The sequence below is a fragment of the Lingula anatina genome, chromosome 5, assembly GCF_051362555.1.
Source record: "Lingula anatina isolate TDL-2025a chromosome 5, LinAna3.0, whole genome shotgun sequence".
NCBI lineage: Eukaryota > Metazoa > Brachiopoda > Lingulata > Lingulida > Lingulidae > Lingula > Lingula anatina.
Window position 1 is genome coordinate 9,280,179 of NC_141771.1, and position 17,694 is coordinate 9,297,872.

Sequence of the window (17,694 nt, forward strand, 5' to 3'; positions counted from 1 at the left end):
AATTGATTGAATTTACATAGAGTTTAATAAATGAATTTATGAATTTATTAAAGATCAAATAAAACACTACTTGTACATGTAATATTTATTAGGCTTCAAACTGTCTTTCCTATATACATATTATTAACAAGATTGACATTTATTTTTATAGTATGTCCTTATATTTCTATTAGTTTTGTTCATAGACGAAATGCATTTTTTCTAAAAAGACTTGTCAGTTGTTTCAGTGATAAACATTTTGTTAGCCATATCTTTAATATAGTTCAGTCTATATTTGCTTATAGGATCTCTCCCATCTACACCCGTAACATTTCTGTCCTTTCGTATTCGTTCATCAATCGTAAACAACCTCCCCATCAACTGAACGCAAAAGTTGCCTGGGGAACTGGCCCGTTGTCGAATTTCGAATATTTCTTTATTTGACAAGGCGACGGGTGGCCGGCCGAAAGACCGATTCCTTGATTCTGTAGGACACAAAGTAGGAACTGTTTCTCTATCATTGTTTGATAGGAATAGTTCATCTTTACGATCTAAAGCCCAAACTTAACCAAAAGCCTTCTTCATACTTAAACGCATCAAAAGAAATTAATTTAAAAAACTGGATTACAATCTCTCGGGCTAACTTCACTGGTTGGCACGTGTCATCTCACATTAATTAACAATCAGTTCAGGTTAGCTTTATTCATGCTGGGTAAACACAGTGATTAAGCCCTGACTATTACATAATCACTACTGTGTGACACGCGTCGTCTAAAATTAATGTTAACATTGCGATGACGCTCTTCAATCCAAAATAATCAATTGCACATAATTCTAAATCAACTGACACGTGTCAACAGGATTGTTTGTGTATCTGGACTTCCTAAATGGCCAATAAGTATTTTGTTTAATATGACCTGTTTATGTCACTGATTTCCATGCCATCGTGTCACCTGCCAAGTGAACGGTATAAATCGACACTCAGATTTTCCAAATCATCACAATTCCAAGATGCTTCTAAGCGATTACGTGCGTCTGCGTATCATCGCCCTCCGAGAACAAGGGGTGCGAATTAAAAACATAACCGCACAAATGGAAAATGAAGGCCATAAAGTGTCGCGACAAGCCATTTACTATGCGTTAAAGAAATACGACGAAGGGCTTGGTATTGCAGAAAAACCACGAAGTGGACGTCCCTCAAAGGTTGACCTGCGCCACATGAACGTTATAGACGAGGAGATGACCATATAAACGCAGAAAAGTGTATTATACAGTAATAAATATATAAATCACCTAAAGATGATTCCAGCGGTACTTGAGAGAGAAGGTCGTGCATCAGGCTACTAAACTAGCAACACATGTAATAAAGGTAATGAGACATTGATATTTATTTGATGTATTAGCTATTTAAAATTTTCCATTTTAACTACGCTTTTGTTGATCGTGACTTATTATCATCAAATAAAATTGTTATACGTGTTTTAAAACTAAGCCTGATTTGTTCTAATATTTGACTTGCCTTTACTCGAGTCTTCTGTTGCAGTTGATACATAACCCGGTATTGTTTGCTCGTGTCGATAGCAATCTCTTCGCATCAGCTATAATAGAAACTTTAAGTGAGGCAATTAAGAAGGGGCAGACCGTGTTCGTTGAACCGACTAATTTGGGTGTCCGATAAGGATTGCTTGGGGATTCCCCTACCCTGTAATTATCATACGGCCTCTATTGTTCGACCATATGGGGCAGGGTTGTGAAACCATACGGTACACGAAAATTGCAGGGGACATTCCGGCGGCACTGTACCTATTTTGTTTAGGTGTCACTCATCATGTTATTCTTAATTTTTTTCTTTTGTGTGCATCTATTTTATTTATGTTTATATTCCTATCGGGCCAGGTGTTTTTGTAGTTTTCATATTTCCTATTTGCTGGCTGTCATTGACATGCCGTAATCTATTCATATCCTATTTCCGATTGTCTCCGTGTCCGCATTACCAGGTGTAGTTTTATTAGGGGTTTCTGGTCGACTAGGCAATATGCATTTTTTGGAGTTTTTATGCTCTTTGTTCTGGGTGTACTCCCCAGGTTTTTTAACTGTTTGCCTAGTAGTGAGAGCCCTTTGGTGGTATCTGGTATACTAGGTTCTGGGTGTATTCCCATGTTTTTAACTGTTTGCCTAGTAGTGAGAGCCCTTTTGTGGTATCTGGTATACTAGGTTCAGGGTGTATTTCCCAGGTTTTTAACTGTTTGCCTAGTAGTGAGAACCCTTAGGTGGTATCTGGTATACTAGGTTTTAATTTTTTTGGGAGCTGTTATGCCCCTATTCTGGGGAGTCGCCCAGCTGTATGTTCGTTTGCCTAGTCGGTTTTCCAGATATCCCTGTTTTTACGTGCACGGCTAAGCATGGATTTTCTCTGGCGGCGGACTAGGAGATGTTTTTTGCACTTTTTATATCAATATGGCTCCCTTTGTTTTTTATCAGTTCCATCAAACACATGTCAAAACTCTACATCCTATCCCACTTGATGTGTAACTCTGTAGTTTCTTTTAACGAATTATATAGTCAAGATTTATCATGTACATGTTTGTGACCTTTTTCCAAAATCCTGCTTAATGCTGAAACCTACTGATCCGCCTATCTTGTGTGTCTGGCGCTTGCATTCAACAATTTATCGTTGAAAGCACTGTGCATATCAAGCGCTCTGTGTGTTGTCTGTAGATATGTCTAGCGTATGTACTAAGTTAATCCTTATAAAATATGATTGCCTTTCCGTTTAAACTAGCAGCGTCAGTCATTTGCTGTTTCATAAGTGTTTTTATTAATTTAAGATATTGTGTACGTTGAGTTTGTAAAAGAAAGTGTCATAAAAAAAATACTAAATGTAAAAGAGGAATTTTAGCATACAATGTATTCCATGCTTACACTGTATATGTGTTTGGGCTCTTATATCTTAAAATTATCACGCATACACTATATCGGCTACCCCTGAACGTATTCCATGCAATAAAATGTTATCAATTTTAAATAAATGGTCATAAGGACGGCGCCAAAATCATAAAAAGATTATGAATAAGGCACAGATTACGCATTATTTTTATTGTTAAAAAGCTTGAGTACCAGCGCCGTGGAATATAATGTGAAATGTTTTTAATCCACTTCGTGAAATAAATATTGTCCCTATGCATTTTACATGTTTTAAACAAACTTCACTCAGTTGCTTTAGTACAATTGTTTTCGAAACTTTTTTTCTTTTTAAAATAAGTATTGTCACCTGTACTACATCGATCACTACTAATACTTCTTTCAGTATTATTACTACATGTACTACTAGCATATACTATCTATTTATTTGATGACATGCTTATTATTAGCTTTTTTAATGTTGCTGTACTTGTTCATTCCTTTCACTGGTGTTCAATGCAATGTTTCAGATAACCTAAAATTGTTGAAAGAATTTTTTTTAAAGAAAACAGCTAATATCTTTTCACCTCTTTAACTCTTTGTGTATTTATTTATGTTGATATTGTATTATTTTTCGCCTCCCATTTCAGCGTATGAAAATGGTCCCCGGAGGTATCTTTCTTTTCTGTACAAGTTTGCTTGTCGCTGCACCCTCAATATGCCAAGGAGCATGTTCCATCAATCGTTACTGCTCAGACTGTACCAATTTTACTGAGGAAGGACAGACAAAATGGAGATTCTACTGCCACCCTTACAGTACATACTATATAAGTTCTTCGCACTTTACGGCTACCAATGATACAGTTGAATTATTTCAAGTCAAATCTTTTCCATCGGGGTCTACGCCTACCATTTACAGTGGCGCTTTCCGAAATATCCCTAATACCGTACGTGTAGACATTTGGAACACGGGAGGCACCAATCTTTCTATAGAATCATTGGCTTTCTATTATGGTGTTCCAAAAAGCCTGCGTAGTTTGCTGTTTCGGAGCTTCTACCTCACCGCAGTCCCCTCAGACATAATGTATCTAACGGCTTTACAAGAGTTGGACCTTGGAGGCAATAGAATAACTGGTGACCCATATAACTATCTTAGTTCTCTGACATCACTCCAGTCATTGTGGCTTGACAACAACCGCCTATTGAGTAGTATCCCAACATCCTTAGAGCATCTACCTAATTTCCGGAAATTGTCACTCGCAAGCTGCTACCTAAACCAGAGTTCTGTTACGTCATTCGCCAAGCTTCCCAGGTCGTTAGTGTGGCTGGACCTTTATAATAATTACCGCCTTTATGAAGTACCTTCGGGAATTGGCTTGCTTCGAAATTTAACCTATCTAAACATGAGATACTGTCGTCTGAATTCCCTGCCGATCAATGTCTTCGCCAATTTGAACGAGTTGGAGATCCTAGATCTTAGTCAAAACCCCAGTATTACTTCATATCTTGATAATCTTGTCAATCAAAAGTCGTTGAAAATTCTTAGACTTTCCTACATGGAATCTTCTTTAACAGACATACCTAATGCAATATCTGGCATGGGAAAGATGGAAGAACTTGACTTAAACAATAACAGAATACGAGGAGTAAATCAAATCCATTTTGCTAAAATGGTACAGTTAAGGAAGCTCAACCTGGCCAACAATAAAATATCTTCTCTTGATCCGCTGTCATTCCACTATTGTGACCAGCTGGAAGAACTGGACCTTAGAAATAACCTGATACGGGAAGTCAGCCCAATCCATTTTGTGGCACAGGTACTGTTGAGAAAGATCAATCTGAGTTACAATAGGATCCACTCCCTGGGTCCACGGTTGTTTCAAAATTGCAAAAACTTGAAGTATGTTGACTTTTCGAACAACCTTATCACCATAATGGATCAAAATGTATTTATCGGTCCGTCACAATCCCTGAGGTATGTCGACCTGCGCAATAATAAATGTGACACATTTCACAAGTGTATAGTTGCAAAACTACAGCATTTTGAAACATTCTACTTCTCCACCGAATTTTTTAATTGCGATTGCCGTCTAGCCTGGATCCGACAGCTTTCTTACCAATTCGGTTCCAGGATATCTGTCAGTGGGACCTGTTATCAACCAAGAGAGCTATACGGTCAGGGACTGTCTTCATATCCACTAGATGGTTGCACACTTGAAGACGAAAGTTTTGAAAGTTGCAACATTGTAACGACAACTACACCGGATACAAAGACGAAACCCACCAGTAAACCTTTGAATCGTTCGTTCGTCAATTCGGCCCAAATATCCAGTCTCCAAAAGGACCTCAGCAACGTTCAAACTATCACAACTATGTCGGTATCTGTCGCCGTTGTTGCCATCGTGGCATTCGTTGCTACTCTTGTCGTATTGCTGACATGCTTCTTCAAGCAACGAAACCGAGTGCCCTTAAAGGGGAGGGACCAGGGTCACGCCAATCAAAGTTTCCAGTTATCGGAAGGGGTCAAGAGTGAAAGGTTACCTGAAGGTCAAAGTTCTGGAGGTAGTCTGAATCAGAACACGGCTGGGACGGCCAGCAGTGCCCCCAGTGGCGCCTATGAACCTCTCAGAAAGGATGGGCGGGGTTTGAAACAACATGGAGGTCAATACGCCATTATTAATAAGTAAAACGTAACTTTTTGATCTTGTGCCTATATCTATGTCTGTGTAATCAATTTTTCCAGTTCAATTTGTTTTGAAGTTTAGTCAGCAAAAGCTATCCAGTACATCTTTTTAATGTTTTCGTTAATTGATTACATTTTGATTGAATCAGATCATGTAGTGATGTGTTTGTAAGGGTTTTGTGCTAAAGTTCATATAGGGTCAGCCCTCTTAATATCGACTGTATGTCATCAGATTATTGCTGCAGGTACCAATGCTCACTAGTATTTTTTACGTAGAACAAGTACGTGCCCACTGCATGCGTACTTATCCCCCAATTGCTGTGGAGCTTACGCTCTTGATAAAGGACAAATAATATCCCAATAGAATGCCAGTGCCTTCCTTCTAACACCCCTCTTTATATTTAATGGACAAAAATTTAATTTGCTACGTCAACATCAAAGAGTTAAACTGTTTCTATCTTCTGTTGAAATCTGTCACATAGTGTATGTGACTCTAACTACCTATAAGTATTAATCTTGGACATAATAAGAGATTATTATGTCCAAGTATTAATCAAAGGATCAGCTGCACTTCCGTACCTTGAAATAATGTCATAGGTGAAGCCAGGTGTGTCGATGCTGTTCGAAATATTGTCACTGTGACATAGTGAAAAACGAATGCAGCTCTTATAGTTACAAGAATATATACAAAAATGTATTTTTGCCATACATTTCATAGGAGATGAATTAACGCTGAAGAGAGCCGACATTTTAAGCCCTGCTTAGTGTATTTCACTTTTGTGAATGAAAAATTTGTGAATGTAAGCGAAAAATGTTGTCATGGTTTGGGACTGAGGCCTTACATGTTGTGGATGCAGGGGAACGGACCTATTTGAAAACCTCTACATGCTTGCTGCCCTTTTTGGACGTTTTGTTTGTAATCCATAAAGGTCAATTTTCTTTATGTTCATGTGTACCTTTGAGGCATCATTAGACGTGAAAAGGAGTATAAAGTGTATATTATGACTTTAATCCTAGAAATGAAATCATGTCGAATACACGAAAAAGGCCTTGATCTTTTAATTATAATTTTCTGAAAAGTTTCCATTGATCTAATGAAATATAAATATTTACACTCTGTGTTGCGTACTTGGATCTACCAACTATGTAGGTATTGAACTTAAAAAAAAATATCAAAAACCGTAATACCTAAATTGTCGCTATTAAAATAAAAAATGATTACAGAATCTTAATACGCGTCGCATACGCGACTTTATTTTGGACGTGACAGACCAAATGTTGTGTCTTTTGATAAACATTTATCCACCAGTGGACCTTGGTTGCTTGTAGTTATTTATGTATGAGTGATATTTTACTGGACTCAATATACATGTATAGTGCACATCCACGTTTACAGTACATGCATGCACCAATTGGGTTAATTTTCAGACGCCCTCTTATATTCTGCACATATTCCAAATATTAACCCATATTGCCAGTTACTTTAGTACACCTTTAGACTTGTGTTATCTTAACAAAAACGGCTGCATAAAATTGTTTGTCTTGACATTTAAAATCAAGATCAACAGAGCAACCCAGCGATGTGCGGCATGTGTACAATGGAGCGTGTTATTCAATAAACGTACCGTAAAGGGATAATAACTCTTCGTATGAGATCTATATTCCACAATAAAAACAATGTGAACAACTCGTAGAAATATAATATATTCTGTTTTACCACAAAAACAGCAGTTGCAGATGTTATTCTGATATCTGAGCTTGTCTTCAGACCACGTGACCTCCATTGATGGCTATACTCTATTATAATCTCTTAAGAGATTCTAATAAAAAACCAAACTGTTTAGAAAAACAGGGACTAACTTTGAATGTAAAAATAGATTCATTAACCATTGGTAAGTATGGAACATTTGTTGTTTACTCCAGGAAAATTCTTTTTTCTTTTTTTTTTTTTTTTTTTTTTTTTTTTTTTTTTTTGCCATTTTTATTATCCCTTTTAGCCTCGGTCACAATCGGACGCACGAATTTGAAAACCGTACATCCCCTATGGAATTTTGGTGCAGTAGAGGCCGTGGAGTTCGTAGAGGTAGAGGAAAAGTTTCAGTGGAAGTCTGCCTTGCGATTTGCAGGGGCTACATGAGATGTATTTTTAACCCTCAAGAGACCAAGCTATTTTACTGACTGAAATGACCAAGTGGGGTCATCTATGACCCCATTGTGCTCTGTACAGGGATCCTTATTATAAAAGGCTGTTGAGGCTTTATCACACCCATACTACTCCCAGGATTCAAGACAAGTATTTTATAATGATCTAATGTAATAAGTATATGGTAATAATACTTTTATTGCATGAAATAACCAAGCACAGATTTTAAGAACAACATTACACCGGTATTTAGACAGTCATTGTCAGTTTCCATTTGCAGAAATATTTCTCTTTTTATTTGCCACACTAAATGAAAAAAGTACATTACAAAATTACTTTGAGTAAAAATATTTTGATTTATGTTGAGATAGCATCCTGCTACCTTCAATAAGAATAATTAGCTGACTTGCTGAGTAGGGAATACACTAATGCTGGTAAGGAAGTCATACTACTCAGAACACATTCAATCAACCTACATGTATGTTACTACCACAGCTGTGTATAAAACAAAATCCACACAAACAATTTGTTAATATATGTATAATATGACATCGACAGAATTATTTAGATTTCTGAAATACCCGAAAATTGTAACCGTCAAAATGAGAGACCCAGTTATGAGAACAAGTTCCAACAAAGCTACTGAAATTAGAATCAGCGATGTACTATTAGTAACACTTCAAGCACAATCTTCTCAAACCACTTATTTGTGCCTATGTCTTAGGCACACTGGCTGGTTGCATGAAGCACATGCATGTGACATTTTCCTGTCAGTGTTGCTTGGGCAAAACATTTGAATAAAATTTAAAAACTAATATGTAAAAACCAATGCTTCTCTTTGGGGTCATAAATGACCCCACAAGAGTTTTTGATGTATACGCCACACTAATTGGTTGATCCCTACAAAAAACTGTAAAAGTGTGTAGGATTAGTAGACTGACAAACTCATGCAAGGAAAGAAAATTCGAATAAAAAATAAAGAGATGGCACATTAAATCATATGGCTGGGGTCGTAAATGACCCCACTCGGTCACTTGAGGGTTAAACAGGGGCGCTAATTGAAAGATTCGATGGCCGTGGAAATTGTACTCATTTTATGCATTTGTTTTGCTACCCGCGCACGTGGAACGCACTCATTACTTACGAAAAGAATGCAACGCACGGCGAAAGTAGTTCCATTTTGCTTCACACTGTAGTGACACGCTTGTGATGCCGTGCTGACGGCTTACGTCAGTATATATTGTCTCCTGTTCTCCCCAGCTTTCTTCTTCCTTTGTTTTCTGTTCTCTAAGCTTCTTTCTCTTGGCTTTTGGAGGCATATTAAAAGCTGAATTGAGCAAATTCTGATTTTTTAAAAATTTGTTTAAATTGTACAAGTCGCACAATCGACGTTCATTGTTGAGACACGAACGTGCGTAGTTAGCACGCCTTTTATTACTCCAGACGTGTAGGTGACGCACGTTCTTTAGCTGTGAGGGCGTGCACCGTACTCAACACACAAAGGGCACTTGCTGCTTCATTGCTTGCGATGTGCGTCTTGGACCACGCACGTATCACTTGCGAACTTCTTGCTAAGGGAGCAAGTTACGCTTGCGGCTTTGCTGTTCGCAGACTATTCGTAGAATCTTTTGGACATGTCCAATATCTTCCATGTGTGCTTATGGGCTGTCTGCGAACTCCAAGTTTCGCGTGGCACGTGAGATTCTGCGCAAAATTTGGATGCAAACAGGCCAGCATGTCTACAAAGATATCTATCCCCAAAGCTTCTGAATGAATATCAAGCATTTTTATACATCAACATATTTGCAATACTGCCTTTTTAATTACGTGTTATTTTCGTACGTTTCCAGCGTTTAAAATCTATTAAATGATTTTAATTAAAATATACGTTCTACTGTTGTGTGCAGAATACGTTCACATCTGGAGCCAATAATACCTGCATAGTGATAAATTAACACAAACTGTTTGTGAATTTTAATTAAATTAAAATGCTTTATCCATGGTTACAAAGAAGTATAGATATTCATGGCGCTGGGCAAATAAATTTTATTTCTGGATGCACTGTAGTCAGTTTTTATAGAATAAAAATAAAAATAAAAATAATGAAAAACAAGGCGGAAGGAGAAAAGGGGCGTCCCCTTTCGTCTCGATACCCTATCACCAAGCGCTTTCCAGGCAGACTGGTATGAATATTAGTAAACGCTTGACCTGACTACTGTATATTGATTTAGCAACCTTTCTTACTATTTTGAAAAGAACGGCATGTTTAGCTAAAGAAATTCTCTAACTTTACTCTAACAATACAAAAGTGAGTCGTCTGAATAGAAAAGCTACGAAACTTCTTCCGAAATTCACATTTTGTGCGACATTACTTCCTGGTTTAACTCAAAACTGGAGGCCAAAACTTATCAGGTAAGTCTATATTAACTTTTATCAGCTAAATTGTTAAAATTCAAAGAGGTTCGTATCCAGAAGATATCAGGAAAGTCGCAAAAATAAGAAACGCACATCCGTTAAGGTTATAAAGCACCGTATAACCCATGCTGCAGGGGAAGGAAAACAGTTGATTAAAAGGCACAGTTTATTCTTTGACTAATCTGGAGCGGTCCCCTCCCTCTCAAATAAATATGGGACAACAGGCGAAATGAGACAAAACACAAAATTGACCATGATTCTGGTGATTTACTCATTATTGTTAAATTCATCTCATCAACTAGCTGTGACATATTTTCTAAATCTTGTTCCCTTCCGCCCCCCCCCCCCCCCCCCGGAATTGCCCCCTTTAGCAAAATCCTGGGCCCATCTATTCCTGGATATAAATGTAAAGTGAGTAGTACGTGATAAGCCTTAAAGATGTAACCTGTGCTTACTTCATTAACACATCTTGCAAACAAATTAACATCTGAAAATGAAAAACACAGGTTATGACAGACCTTAGTGTAAATTTTATGAGAATGTAATTTTGTTTTTGGTAAAATAATGATTTCAACAATTGCACACTTATATAACGCAGCGGCTGATGAATGTGCGATGCAGCCAGCATCAAGGTGAAATAATCCTTAAAATATAACGTAAACAGCTGTGTTAGCCCTGAAATGTAAATAAAAAACAGCCTCGCTCTATATACGCGTTAACAATGGTTCTACTGTTCAATTCAGTAGTACAAAATAAGTGGGATTTTTATACAAAAGGTAGTTGGTTAAACACAAAAACTAGAGACATACGTCTATATTAAAGGTGAGGGGGGATACGTATATTGCATGGGAAGGAAACCAGTCGCTTAAAAAATCACAGTTGATTATACATGAGCACCAACTCTCACTCCAAATTATACATAAAGTCAACGGGTGCAATATTTTATCATTAGAACATCCTTTATGGGTTTGGTGTACAATTCAAAAGAGAAACCAAACCTTTAACCACAAGAAAACGAGCAACAGACTGTACATCATGATTATGGGGGTAGGGGAAATTTTGATGCGTAGGTGACCACCCTGAAACCCTGGTACGTATTGTTTTATACAAAAAGAAATAATCAATAATTTTTTCTATGTATCAAACATACCATTCAGATGAAGTATATTCAGTACGTGGCGTAAATACGGATATGCCCTAAACGATTTTGAGGAAATTGGAAATATTCTTCATGATTTTAGCTGCTATAGTTAAACTGGTTTTATTTGGATATTTTGGGATTAAAATATAAAGGAATATATTTTTGTAGGCGTTTGGTACATTAAGAGGGACGACAAATACCACGGAAAACATGCAAAAAAGGCTAAAAACAGTGATTTTCGGATATGATAGTCTTTATAGGGTATGTACAGGGAGGTTAGGCGTGGTAAAAATTCTTTAAAAAATACTCCTTTGTCTTTTAGACCCATTACACAATTTCAGGGGTAGAACAAAAAAGGTTGTATTATCACTTCCACCCCCAATCCCCATCATAAGTCCAAGTAGTACATTTTTACGTATAGCGTTATATCAGAAAAGAATTTTTCTATCAGGCCCGTAGCCAGGGGGGGTTGGGAGATTCTAAAGAGCCCCCCAACCTTTTTTTTTTTTCCTTTTTACCCTCTAGGTAAATTTTTATCTTGGTACGCAAGGTTTTCATGTTAAAAAGTCTTTTTTTTTAGAAAAAGACCCCTCCACCCTTGTGAAATTACTGCCTACGGACCTGTCAATGGTGGAAATAAGTCAGGTACTTAGGTATTCACCTGAGTAATAATATTAATATAGAACCATAATTACTGACAGAAGACCACGGAGCATGGGGATTTAACTGATGTGCATGCCAAGTCACCAAGCTAACTGAAAGGCGAACATATTTACCAGTTTTAAGCGGGCTTTAGTATAAGTTACATAAAAATTACCACTTCCTCAGGAATCTTAAATAAACAAGATCTAGATCTCTTGAGGCGGCGGTGCTATACGGAAAAAAATCACTACATTTCATCTGTGATATATGCTTAATTTAATCATTTTCGGCGTAACGGAAAAATGCAGTACTTGGACTTCGGATGAGGGAGGAGGGGAGTGATAATACCGACTTTTTGTTATATCCACTTGAAATTATGTAATGAGTCTAAAAACACATAGCATTTTTTTAAATATTTTGCCATGCCTTGTTTCTACGTTTAGAGTGTGGCGTTCAATTAGAAATCGGTATTATTTTAAGATTATTGGGTGTATGACATTAATTTTTTGTGCATAATTGCATGCTAAAACAAGTCCAAAACTGCCATTGCCTTTTTTTTTTTTTTTTTTTTTTTTTTTTTTTTTTTTTTTTTTTGCAAACAGCGAGCCGTTGTTCACATCTTTCTCTGACTGCATAATGATATTTGTTGGTATTTCAATTTTTCACTTCAGCGTAACAAAATGGTTCCACGAGGCCTACTACTTCTCTGTGCAAGTCTGCTGGTCGAGGTACCCTCACTATCCCAAGGAGCCTGTTCCATCAATCCTTACTGCTCCGACTGTACCAATTATGCTGAGGAAGGACAGACAAAATGGAGATTCTACTGCAACCCTTACAATAGTTCTTATATAGATTCTTCACATTTTACGGCTACCAGCGATACGGTTGATTTCTTTCAAGTCAAATATTTTTCATCGAGTTCTACACTTGCCATCAACAGTGGCGCTTTCCGAAATGTCCCCAATATTGTGCGTGCAGACATTAGGAACACAAGAAGCACCAATCCTTCTATAAATCAATTTGCTTTCTTCTACGGTGTACAGAACAACCTGCGAACTTTGTTGTTTCGGAGGTCCTACCTTACCGCCGTCCCCTTAGCCTTGACATATCTAACGGCTCTACAGGAGCTGGACCTGGGATACAACAGAATTACTGGTGACCCATCAAACTACCTTAGTTACCTGACATCACTCCGGTCGTTGCGGCTTGACAACAACCATTTACTGAGTAGAATCCCAGCATCCTTGCAGCACCTTAGTAATCTAAGAAAATTGTCTCTCGCAAGCTGCGACCTCGATCAGAGTTCAGGGATGTCATTTGGCAATCTGCCCACATCTTTAGATTGGCTGGACGTTTATGATAATAAACTGTATGAAGTGCCTTTGGGTATTGGCTCGCTTCAAAATTTGACCTATCTCAACATGAGATACTGTAATCTGAACTCTCTGTCGGTCAACGTCTTCGCCAATCTAACGAAGCTGGAGGCCCTAGATCTTAGTCAAAACCCCAGTATTGCTTCATATCTTGATGTTCTTGTCAATCAAAAGTCGTTGAAGGTTCTTAAACTATACAACATGGGTTATTCATTAACAGACATACCTAATGCAATATCAGGAATGGAAAAGCTGGTAGAACTTGACTTAAGCAGAAATAGAATACAAGGAATAAATCACGGTCAATTTGCGAAACTGATACAGTTAAGAAAACTCAACCTGTACAACAATAAAATAGCTTCTCTTGACCCGCTGTCGTTCCAGAATTGTGACCATCTGGATGAACTGAACCTAAACAATAATCTTATACATGAAGTGAGCCCGGTCTTTTTTGTTCCTCACTCCCTAAAGAAACTTTACCTGATCGGAAATAAATTTGACACGTTTGACAAGTGCACTGTTCCAAACTTACTGGCACATCTTCAGAACTCTTACATTTACATTTCAAGCGATCTTTTCATTTGCGATTGTCGTTTAGCCTGGGTTCGAAAACTGTCGGCGGCTTTTGGTTCCATGGTAAGTTTTAGTGGATCGTGTTATCTCCCAAGGGAGCTTTACCCTCAGTCAGTGACTTCATTTACTCTGAATGATTGCATTTCGGAAGACGAAAGTTTTGAAAGCTGCAACAATATCTCAACAACTCCACCGAATACAACGTCGGAACACCCGCCCGGGACTTTGAACGGCTCATTCGTCATTTCAGCCCAACTATCCAGTCTCAAAAAAGACGTTCAAAGCCTTCAAGCTATCACAAATGTTGCAGTATCTGTCGCTGTTGTCGCCCTCCTGGCACTCGTCGCTACTATCGCCGTGTTGCTGATATGTTTTTTCAGGCAACGAAACCAAGTGCCCTTAAAGTGGAGGGGCCAGGTTCACGTCAATCAAGGTCTCCAGCTATCGGAAGGTGTGCAGAGCGAAAGGTCACCTGAAGGTAGAAGTTCTGAAGATACTGTGTACCAGAACACGACCGAGACGGCCAGCAGAGGCCCGAGTGCCGACTACGAACCTTTTGAGCAACACAGGCGGGGTTGGAAACAACAAGGAGGCCATTACACCTCCCCTGTAGTTGATTAGTAATGTGTACAATAATCCAACTTGTCACTATTTCATATCCGTATTTAAATATGTACAATGTGATTTGTTTTTTTATATGTACGAGTCACCGAAAAGTTACCGCTACTTCACTTTTTGTTTTCTTTGTTTTATTATATTTTGTTTTAATGAGATCATGTAACACTGTGTACATAAGGCTTTATTAGATGCGTAAGAACATTTAAGAACAACTTCCCTTATATTAACTGTATATCAATATTATGAGATCATGGATGCGGTAATGCTCACGAGTATTTTAATGCAGACCCTGCACTTGCCCACTGCATGTGCATTAATGCTGTGTAGCACACACTCCTGATAAAGGACATATAATATTCAATAGAACGACATAGCTTTCCTTGTAATATCCCATTTTATATTTACTGGAGAAAATTTGATTTGTGACGGAAACATCAAAGACTTAAACTGCGTCTTTTTTCTGCTGAAATCTTTTACACAGCGTATGTATTTCTAATTTTAAAAATCTATTATTCAAGGAATAACCTTCACCTCCGTACCTTGTAATAATGTATAATAGTTGTAAGTACAGACATCAGTAAACTCAGATATGTCCATGTTATTGGAAGTATTGTCATTGTGACCTAGTAAAACACGATTGCATCTTTTATAAATACAAAATAATCCACATATATAAGCAAGGATGTACTTGCCAGCACTTCACCAGATGTGAAAAAAGGGACGAGGATGAGAGCCTACAGTTTAACATTCTGCTAGTGCCTTTCACAATTTTACTTTGAAATTGCATTGTTTTTTTAGGAATTGGACACCAACCTTGGTAAAAGTATTTTGTTGTTTTTTGTACACAAAAAATACCTCATTGTGAATATAAACGGGAAATGTAGTTATAGTTTGGGACTTAGAACCAAATGTTTTAAATGCAGTGGAAAGACCAATTATGATTACTTCGACGTACTATAAGTCTTTTCTGGTTAATTTCGATGTGTAATCCAAAAATTACTTTGTGTTCATGTGTACCTTTCGGACATAAATAGACGTGAAAAGGTGTATATACTGTATATTGTTATTATTATAAGCATAGAAATAAAATCAGGGCGAATAGCTGACAAAGGCCCGTTCTTTTTATTCCAATTTTTTGAAAATTTTGCAAGATAACTCAGTGAAATCTAAATCTTTATATTTTGTGTTGCTTATTGCATCACTATCTGGAAGTACCAGCTCTGTAAATAATGTGGGTAGTAAACTTAAAACATTTGTCGAAAACAATACTACCGAAAATGTCGTTTTTACCAGAAAAAAAGGGGAGGGGACACTGTATATGCAACATTATTATAGATGTAGTAGACTACCTTTTCTATAACTTATCTCTGGATATGCACTCATCTACCATTGGATCTTGTTCGTGTAGTAAAGTGTGAGTGGTCCTATATTTAACTCATTATACAGTGCATTCCGCGTTTACAGTACCTATCGGTATGGTTTTCAGAGCCCCCCCCCCCCTACATTTTAGACATATTTCAAGTATAACCAATATTTCCACTTGTGCTTTCAAACCTACTGTTACATATAAATGCTCATCTTAAGGATATTATAACCCTTTATTTTCGCCCAAATACCGAAAATAAAGTTTTTCCTGCATCTAATTGCTCAATTATGCATTTATCTTTGTGTGGATTTAAAACAATAAAAAAACTCGAAAATATAAAACTTCGGCGTTCATTTTTCTCTTTGCAATGTATGAGTATAGGCAACTCTAGGCTTTAATCGTCAATTTAACACCTTTCTCTTTTTGGGCTGAGATAACAATCAGTATGGGGCTTAACTTCATGAATGAACACAATTTAATCACGAAAATTGGCAGAGCTAACCACGAGTGTATAGGCTACAATTACTTGCTTCATTTTGGTTTAAATGTTCTTATTTGAGTTATGAGCCCCTAATTACACATTTTCATAAAACAAAGGTATTATTTGGCTTTAACAACGGTGAAATCTGAACTATGAATTTTAAGAAAAATCGCTGGCAGTGTTTTGGAGTACGAAATAGTGTTATTAAGTCGGCGTGAAAACGGTGATCGTTGGTGCTCAGGTAATCTTTTACCTGAAAGAATGTTAGTAAGGGAGTGAATAAGGAGTTTGGGGCGAAGGGTGACAATATCTTTAACATTTTCCACCAAGATCAATAGAGCTACTGGGCGGTGACAAGCACAGGGTACTGCTGGAACGTGCTATTCAATATATGTAACTTTTGTCAGCTCTTGATAAACCATATCCGTTTGTCTTTGTTCTTCTAAGATTGTCTTTTACAGTTCACTGGTTCTAGTATACTAGTATATTTGATTTTTTTTTAATTTGGCGATAGAGTTCATTTACGTAAAGCCGTGAGATACCAAAATCTTCTATTGCGCATCCCAGTTTCCTTTTTTTCAGATCTCTGAACTAAAAGGGGCTACATATACATTGAAAAATCCATTTTACACATCCATATATTTGCAATTCATATTTTTTTCATTTTCGCACATTTCTCATGTGTATAACTCCATTGGTGATAAATACAGGTTCCACTGTTGTGTGCAGAGCACGTTCACATCTTGGACTCGTAAGACGTGCATTCAGATAAATCAACACAAACTGTTAATGCTGTATTGTTATATACAAGGTTACAACGATTAAAAGTATCGACAAACATACAGCTGGTGCTGGGTAAGTAAATTTTATTTTGGGCGACAGTGCAATCAGTTTTTATTTTAAAAATGTAAGGCGCGAGAAGGAAGGTGGTGTTCCCCTATGTCTCAATATCTAAGCATCATTCACATTCCATGCAGACTAATAGGAATGCTTTTGAAGGCTTGGCCTCACTGCTGTATAATGATTTAGCAACCTTTTTTATTTTGAAAAGAACGACATGTTTTAGTAAAGTAATTCCTACCTTTACAGGACAAAAGTTTCTTTGTGACAGAATCTCTACTTAAGGGATTCGCCTGAATAGAAAAGCAAATAACCCCTGCTAAAATTCGCATTTTGTGCGACATTACGCATTGCCAAAACTGCAGACCAAACCTATCAGGTAAGTCTACATTAAATTTTATCAGCTAAATTTTCAAAAATTTAAATAGGTTCGTATGCAAAAGATATCTGGTAAAAACAAAAAGAAGAAGCGTACAGCTGTTCAGGTTGTCATAAAGGGGCTTTAACCCATGCTGCAGTGGAAGGAAAACAATTTATTC

At 37.3% G+C, this 17,694-nt stretch overlaps 2 protein-coding genes across 2 annotated transcripts; both read left to right on the top strand.

The window, feature by feature from the left end:
- The first annotated feature begins 513 nt into the window (after window positions 1–513).
- LOC106181093 (uncharacterized) lies at window positions 514–7,467 on the top strand. Its single transcript, XM_087013847.1, has 2 exons — window positions 514–1,348; window positions 3,531–7,467. Exon 2 carries the CDS (start codon window positions 3,534–3,536, stop codon window positions 5,565–5,567), a length of 2,034 nt encoding a protein of 677 aa, XP_086869973.1. The 5' UTR covers window positions 514–1,348; window positions 3,531–3,533; the 3' UTR covers window positions 5,568–7,467.
- Window positions 7,468–10,056: 2,589 nt separating this feature from the next.
- Window positions 10,057–16,143, top strand: LOC106181102 (uncharacterized). Its single transcript, XM_087013298.1, has 3 exons — window positions 10,057–10,118; window positions 11,431–11,523; window positions 12,576–16,143. Exons 2-3 carry the CDS (start codon window positions 11,473–11,475, stop codon window positions 14,469–14,471), a joined length of 1,947 nt encoding a protein of 648 aa, XP_086869424.1. The 5' UTR covers window positions 10,057–10,118; window positions 11,431–11,472; the 3' UTR covers window positions 14,472–16,143.
- Window positions 16,144–17,694: the final 1,551 nt, after the last annotated feature.